This window comes from Nematolebias whitei, chromosome 1 (genome assembly GCF_014905685.2).
Source record: "Nematolebias whitei isolate Nwh7 chromosome 1, NemWhi1, whole genome shotgun sequence".
In the NCBI taxonomy this organism is placed as follows: domain Eukaryota; kingdom Metazoa; phylum Chordata; class Actinopteri; order Cyprinodontiformes; family Rivulidae; genus Nematolebias; species Nematolebias whitei.
The window spans coordinates 5,388,645-5,397,278 of NC_056498.1; the positions used below are offsets into that span (position 1 = coordinate 5,388,645).

Below are 8,634 nucleotides of genomic sequence, written 5' to 3' on the forward strand. Positions count from 1 at the left end.
TAGACCCTGAACATGGCCCATTAGGATTTCATGTCCCAACATCCCCCAGGACATGTGAATAACTTTCCTGGCGATGTCCGTTGAAAACCGCATGGACCGAAGTCTCTACCAGATGATCCCAATTAACCCTCACTATGCAGTGGGGTTTACTAGGTCTCTCTGGCAGCCTCCCCCGCCACCGGATCCAACTCATTACCAAATGGTGATCAGTTGACAGCTCTGCTCCTCTCTTCACCTAAGTGTCCAAAATATAGGGCTGCAGGTCTGAAGACACGATTACAAAAAACATCATTGAATCTTTCTGGTGTCCAGTCCATCACAGGGACACATGAAGACAGACAGCCATTCTCTCTCACTCACACATAGAGACAATTTAGAGTTACCAATCAGTCTAACATGCTTGTTTTTTGTTCTGTGGGAGGAAACCGGAGTACCCGGAGAAAACACACGCATGCACGAAGAGAACATGTAAACTCTGGCCAGAATGGTCCCTGGCTGAGATTTGATCCGACGACCTTCTCACTGAGAGGCAACAGCTCTACCAACTGAACCTCATACTCTTTTTCTTCCATCATGCTAAAATGAGGCTTATAGCACATCATAATCAAATCAGACAATGAGCTTGTTGCTGTTTTTTTTTTTTTTTGTCACAGATGAATTCATTGTGATGCGGGCAAATCTGTTGGTGGCTGTCATCAGCCATATGCTGCTGCTTCAGTAGCCTGCTCTGTCTATCTTGCTTATTCCGCCAGTTTTGCTACAGTTGTAGCTCACCATTGAACTTTGTGAGGACTGAATAAAATATTTACAGTATACAGTATAATCCAAATTTAAACACTCCGACTGTAGCAGCACTCAGCTCCCCCATTGTCCGACCCATGAACACAGACAGAAAGAAACAAACTTGTTCGCAAGCCTCTCTTCAGGCTGATTAATCCAAACACTCTCACTCAAAAGCACCTGAAATGTAGCAGAGCTGGAACAATGTGTCAACACACAGACATGTAAACACTCGAGGTGCAGTCAGGGTTTATTCGGTTAACTTTTTTCATGTCATTTTCTGTTTACTATTGCCATGGAATCATCCTAATGTTTTTAAACAGTAACATTTGCAGGCAGCCATATCAGAATGTAGAATCTAGTTCTTGACATTATCTCTGTATACATGGAGGTATTCTTGATCTAACACAGGTCTCTTTCTGCAGGGAAACCAGATCCTGAGCAACCTCTCTCTGGATGAGTACAAAGTCACTCTGAAGATGATTGAAAGGGCAATCCTGGCCACTGACCTTGCTCTGTACATAAAGTAAATACTAAACATCAAGCTCAATTGGAAAACTGGCTGCAGAATGGGGGGAAGGGGAGCCTAAACATTGTCAGATAATCACAATAGTTTGTGTCCCCCGTCGCAGATCAGAGGGAATTGACACACACTCAGTCTGTCTGTCCATGCATGTTGTGAGCATGTTAAATGGTAAATTGACTGTACCTACTGTATATAGCACCTTTCTATCTAATCAAGATACTCAATGCTCTTTACAACACAATCTGTGCTCTCATTTACCCATTTATACAGCACTTTGTCTTTGGCAGTACGACGTCTCAGTGGTTAGAACTGTTGCCCCACAGCAAGAAAGTCCTGGGTTCAATCCCCGGTTGGACATGTGGTCTTTCTGCGTGGAGTTTGCATGTTCTTCTCGTGCTTGCGTGGGTTTTCTCCGGGTACTCCGGTTTCCTCCCACAGACCAAAAGCTTGCATGTTAGGTTGCCTTCAGGTCCAGGCCACCCTTGCAAAAGAGATCTGTGATCTCAATAGGATTTGCCTGGTTAAATAAAGGTTAATACAAAGACTAATCAGTGCTTTAGATCAGGTTCATACACCGATGGGACATGCATCAAAGGCAATGAGGGGTTCAGTATCTTGCCCAGGGACACTTCAACATATGACTGCTGGTGGAATCAAACCCCCAACTCTCACACTGGAGGACGACTGCTCTAACGACTCAGCCACAGCTGCCACAACTAACTTGAAAAATAAGTGAGGTATCGACTTCCAATTTAGTATGTGGCTACAACTAGGTGTAAGAAAGTTCACTTTCGAAAATTGGGTTGCCACATCAGAATCTGCTCCTTCCCCTGCTTCTGCTCAACCCACTGCCTTTGCTGGCTTGTGTTTCTTGTACGGGCTTTACTGAAATGCAATTTTGTTGTGCTTCAGTGCAATGACAATAAAGGCTGATTCTGATTCTGTTCTTCTACACAGTGTAACCCATACCCACTTAAATTTCCATCCATCCATTATCTTTTACCCGCTTTTTCCATTTTAGGTCACGGGGGTCGCCGGTGCCCATGTCCGGCAATCACTGTGCGAGGGGTGGGGTACACCCTGGACGGGTCGCAAGTCCATCACAGGGCCACATAGAGACAAACAAGACAAACAACCATTCACTCTCTCACTCACACCTAGAGACAATTTAGAGTTACCAATCAGCCTAATATGCATGTTTTTGGTCTGTGGGAAGAAACCGGAGTACCCGGAAAAAACCCACGCATGCACAGAGAGAACATGCAAACTCCACCCAGAAAGGCCCCCGGACCGGGATTTGAACCAGGGACCTGCTCGCTGAGAGGCAGCAGCTCTACCAGTTGTGCCACCGTGCTGCCCCCCACTTGAATATCTTGTACCAAAAACATTAGTTTTTTTTTTTTTTTTTTTTTTTTGTTTTTTTTTCATTTAGCCTTTATTTATCCAGGTTAGTCTCATTGAGCCATGAGAACTCATTTTCAAGAGAGACCTGTTTAGGGAGCACATGGTGGGGGTTAAGGGCCTTGCTCATGGGCCCAGAGTGGGGCGAATGAGGGTGGGGGCAAGTGTGGGTGTTTCACCTACCCCACCCACAATTTTGATGTTGTCGGGGCCGGGGCGTGAACCAGCGATCTTCGGATCACAAGCCCACCTCTCTAACCTCTGCGCCACCACTCCCCACTCTCGGGAGAAACTTGCATCTCCCCTGTTCAATTCCAATACAGAAAAACACTCATCTCCAAAACTACAAACATTCACTCTTCAAACCCCTTAGCGACGGGGGACATTAGGTTGTTCTTCTTTAATACATTGTGCACAGTCATAATTATTTTGGGAGGTGGTTTCTTCCTCTAAACCTGATCAATGATGTGTGTTGAGGGATTTGGTATGAAGCTCCCTTCTTATGATCTGATTGTGTAAATGTTTGTGTTGTCAGGAGGAGAGAGGAGTTCTTTGAGCTCACTAAGAACAACCAGTTTGTTTGGGAGGATGAACATCATAGAGAATTACTGAGGTGAGCCAAAAATCTCTTCTTCAAACAGAAACCTCACTGGCGACACACAGTCATGTTTGAATAAAATGTTTGGACATCGGATGCATTGGCGTCCCAACAACTATATGTGAAGGTGACATGTCCCCCTCACATTTAAAAAATATTTATTTGGACCCCCCCCCCCCCCCAATTTACCTTGAAATATTAGTTCACCTAGCACTGTTTTTATTGCTACATGAACAAATCCATTCCACTTGATTAATAGGAGAATACCCAAACCACTAGAAGTCCACTCCGGGTTTCCTGGTTACCAACAACAACTCACCACACCACAAGCAATGTTTCCACTAGATCACTTGACGAGGCAGGGGAAGGAGGGAGAGACACCTCTGTCTTGCGCCATGTTAGTGCCAGCGGTTCTCACCAGGAGGGTGTTAGGATGCATGAGAGAAGCAGAGCATGCTCTATTCACACAAGGGGAGCTGTTGGTCAGGCTATGACACAACCGCATTCTGTGTTTACATGTAACCGTAGAACACCCCCCCCCCCCCCCGAGTCTACTGTAGTTGCCATGTCAGGTCATTAGTTGGTGTTGTGAATTTTGTACATTCACATAAGGATCATGCACGCTGCCTGGGACTGCTCTCAGTAAGGACTTACCTCTGGGATGACCAAAGCCCAGGTAACAACAAGCCAGATTTCAGAGAGTTGATGGATTTGACGCCAAGCGGGACCGTTTCTTCTAAAAGCTTGACACCGGTTGCTGACAAGAGCATTGACGAGACTGATGTCGGGCTTCCTACTCCATTTTAATCAGTAGCCGTCGGTATACTGAGCTACTACAGCAGATAAATCCATGTACTTGATAATGTTTGCTTGTGTTGTTTGGTACACAAACAACTAACTGAGTTTTAATTTTTATTATTCCTGAGAGGAGAAGCTATCCTCCCACCAGAAGGACCAGTTCTGAAATGCGTACACCTCGACTATGCAAGAGAACCGCGATGAGAGAGATGTTGGAGCAACTATTCACTTAAAATTCCCCTCAGTTCTTTTTTCCAATCCATTCAGTGTTTTAAGTTACATTAATCAAAGCAGCGACAGCCTGTACAAGCCAGATAAACAACATGGCATCAGTATCCAGGATGACAACAGAAAGGAAGGGTTCATTAATGTAGTTTACAGTTCAGTTAATGTGATTGTAATACTGTTTAGTTTTCTTATCAGTGTTTGTGTGACATACAGTTTGTGGTGTTGAATAAATAAATAAAAATTAAATCCAATTTCTTAATTTTCAACTTTAGCAACATGTGTCCTAGTAGTCAAGATGGTGTTGGTGTGTAGGGCTTGCCGTACATTGCTCTCTGCTTTGGTTTTGTTTTTATTAGTTGTACAGTGTGTTTTGCAGTGTGTTGACGCATATCTGCAATATGATAGTCGGGCACTTTTGGAGCTCCGTAGTTTTGCAGAATTACCTGCGGAGCTTCTCCACAGCGGTCGGGACTCTCTCCCTTCAGTCCTGTCCGGGACACCTGCCTTCCAGCTTCGTGACCCTGGCCCATTTCCACGGAGGAGATGCCGCAGACGTCGGAGAAAGCACGCTGGAGTTTTGGTGAAAATGAGGCACCGTGTGGATTATTCTGCCAAGGATGCTGGGGCTCATTCTGGATCTTGATCTATTCCTCGCCTCCCAGACCTGTCTGGGGCCCTGCTGTTGGCCAGCTACCCGCACGCCCTGACCATGTAAAAAATAGGAGTTGTCTACCGGCGCGGTGCACGACCCGACCTGGAGGTGCTTATGTTAAAAATCTGTGGCTGCTGGCGCACGCTCCCTCCACCGCTGCTGGGTTCACTTTGGACTGTATCAGGATGTGTTTGGTCAACGCAAGATTCGTTACCAACAAAACTTTTATCCTCAGGGACTACTTTCAAGAGTACAATTTGGACTTTCTCTACGTCACAGAATCTTGGATCTCTCCCGATGAGTCCAGCGCCTTGAGGGAATTATTATCCTCGGACTGTCTGTATTTTAACGTACTGCGGCCATCAAGCTGGCACGGTAGTGGACTATTAACAATATTCAAATCAAAATTTGACTGTAAACAACTGGCCATCCTGGTTTCCTGCTCCAACTTTGAGCTGAGCGTCTTTGAACTCGGCCATTTGCCTTTGACTCTGTACGCACTTGTTTACTGCCCCCCTCGATTTCAATTATTTCATAAATGAATTCTCTGACTTCTTGGCTGAAATCACACCGAAATATGTTCATGTATTGATTTTTGGGGACTTTAATATTCATGTTTGTTGTCAGGAGAAGCCCTTGGTTAAAGACTTTTTAGATTTATTGGACTCATTTAATTTAACTCAGCCGGTAAACGGTCCCACCCAAGAGCGTGGGCACACACTTGACCTTGTTTTAACACGTGATGTGACAGTTAGCAGTTTTGAAATCTGCAATAATGTAAGGAACTCTCGTGAGGGTTTGGACCAAGATCACAACACAACAAAATGACGATAAATAATAAGTGTTTATTGTTTCTAGGAAGGAAGTGACAGCTGGTCTTGGTGCTGGTCTGGGTTCTGGTTCTGGTGTCGGTTAATGGCAGGAACAGTCTAAGAAGCAGAGAACGGTTAGTGGTCGTGCGGGTAATCAGAGCGAGGAAAACAGTCAACCAGAAAAGGCCACTAACCGTCTCAGATGATCTTAGGGGTCCTGAAGGGTTGAGGTAGTCAGGTCTGCAGCTGCCGGAGGAGCTGAGTCCGGTGAAGGACGCCAGTCGGCCGCAGCTGTCTGCGTGGCCAGAGTCCGTAATCCAAGAGGGGAGGTCAGGCTTTCCTAGGTCCAGTAACGTGAGGCAGATGTCAGGCAGTACCAGAGAGACAGGCAGATCGGTGGTCGTGCAGGCGTGGGTCGGTACCAAGAGCAGAGGCAGAAACAAATCCAAAAGGGAAATCCAAAGAGACGTGGTCGAGGCAGGCGGAGGGTCCAGGAACCAAGAGATCAGGCCAAACACGAAGGGGAGGACAACCAGAAAGAGGGACAGGTAGCGTGGTGGGCAAGACAAGGAGCGAGGACTTGAACAGGGACAAGAGAGGGGAACAAGGACTACAGGCATGAACGCGAGATACCTACTAACTACTAAGAGTGTTCAACTATCGGGCACCGAAGAGTTGACAGGGTGCTGCTTATAAAGGGTGGAGAGAACAGGTGCAGCCAGTCTGAGATAATCAGGCCAGCTGACTGCAGTGCAGACAATTAGTGCAGTCAGCCTTCACCAACATGCAGAGTGGACAGACTGGTTCTCCACATACACACACACACACACACACACATGAGAACCAGGTAGAAGAAGATAAGGAGTGAGGAGGAAAAGAACAGAACAGGACTGAGAAACCAGAACTAGAGAACAGATTGATAAAGATCTAAATACAGGGACGTGATTCATGACACAATAATGTGTTTTCAGACCACATGCCAGTCCTGTTTGAGTTCACCTCCCCCATCTAACTCCTAAGCCGTGTGCTCCTGCACATCGTAGCCGGGCCATTAACCGCTTCACCTCCACGTATTTCACAGATGTTTATAACTCTGAATTTATAATTCAGCTCCCAGTGTTTCTCACCACCACTGAGGAGCAAACATCCCAGTTCACCTCTGTCTGCTTAAAGGCTCTGGATCATGTTGCTCCTGTAAAAACCAGAAAAACGAAACTCAGATCAGAACCTTGGCTGAATGATGTCACCAAGGCCGTTAGACAACAGTGCAGGAGGGCAGAGCGCAAGTGGAAGAGAGACAAGCTGCAGGTCTCTTTTCAAATACTAAAAGAGAGTCGGCGTCGTTATCAAAAAGCAGTAAAAACTGCTAAATCTAAATACTTTTCTGATATAATTATAGCCAACTCTCAAAACCCGCGTGTCCTCTTCTCTACCCTAAACTCAGTTCTCCACCTCACTGAACCATCACCTCTGGAAGCCTTAAATGAGCTGTGCGAGAACTTTCTTCATTTCTTTTTAGAAAAAATTGTGAACACCCGGGCTCTCATTTCTCTTCCAGCTCGTGATCTGTCCATCGCATCCCAGTGTGTTGCTGTATTTGACCATTTTGAGCCCATCTCTCTGTCTTCTATATAGCAGGTCATGTGCAGCATGAAATCATCTGGTTCTCCCTTTGATGTGGTCCCCCCTCAACTACTAAAGCAGGTTTTTCCTACTCTGAACCCTTCTGTTCTAGCTATTGTAAATAGCAGTCTATCCTCAGGTGAGGTGCCAAAAACCTTTAAACATGCTGCTGTTCAACCTCTGCTGAAAAAGCCTAACCTTGACCCCTCAATCGTGTCCAATTTCCGACCTGTCTCCAGACTCCCATTTGTTGCTAAACTACTGGAAAAAATAGTTGAGTCCCAGTTGAAGTGCTTCCTGGAGGAACACGCCATCTTAGAGCTATTCCAATCTGGCTTTAAACCTCTCCACAGCACTGAAACTGCCCTTCTGAAGTTTTTAACAACATCTTCATATCCATAGACACTGGTGATTCTGTGTTGCTTGTCCTATTGGACCTCACATCTGCTTTTGACACCATCGACCATGAGATCCTCATTTCTAGGTTAGAGCAGAGGGTGGGCATCATGGGGTTAGCCTTCAAGTGGTTCAGATCCTACCTCTCTGACAGAACCTTTTGTGTCAACATCAAAGATTTTAGTTCAGCATCGGCAGCGCTTAAATGGAGGGTACCGCAAGGGTCCGTCCTCGGTCCCCTTCTATTTTCTTTATACCTGCTGCCACTAGGTGCTATTTTCGGGAAACACAACATACCCTTTCATTTCTATGCTGATGACTGTCAAATTTACTTCCCCCTAAGATACAATGGTACAGGCTCTATTCATCCTCTGCTTGACTGCCTGGCTGACATCAGAGATTGGATGGCTTTAAATTTCTTAAGTTTCAATAAAAAGAAGTCTGAAGTCATGTTGTTTCCTCCCAACGACACAATCTTCAACCACTGCATTGACCTTTCTGCTATAGCCCCGTTAGAGAAACAAAAGCCCCTTATCCAGAGGTCCGGTTCTTGTAGGACCCTATTGGGACTTATTTAGGACAGTTCCGGTGGGACCGGTTTATTTCTGTCTCCACAGTGCCCATAGTTCCCGTTTAGTGGAGGATCATTAATATCAACGCGCCTTATCAGCTGGTGGTGCTAGTGCTACATTAAGCTCTTTACTAACCACCACTAACATGTATTAAACAAAGAAGAGCTGGAAAAGAACAACCAAAATGGATGATCTTGTTTCTGTTTTGAACATTCTGCTTTGCCTGTGGCTTTTTCTCCCTTTTTATG

At 45.6% G+C, this 8,634-nt stretch overlaps 1 protein-coding gene across 1 annotated transcript in view; it reads left to right on the top strand.

Annotated features, from left to right (window-relative positions):
* pde5ab (phosphodiesterase 5A, cGMP-specific, b) overlaps window positions 1-8,634 on the top strand; it is a 271,503-nt gene that overhangs the window by 248,638 nt on the left and 14,231 nt on the right. Inside the window, exons 15-16 of the mRNA XM_037681538.1 lie at window positions 1,206-1,306; window positions 3,243-3,320. Of these exons, the coding sequence (XP_037537466.1) occupies window positions 1,206-1,306; window positions 3,243-3,320 (179 nt within the window). The remainder of the gene's footprint in view (window positions 1-1,205; window positions 1,307-3,242; window positions 3,321-8,634) is intronic.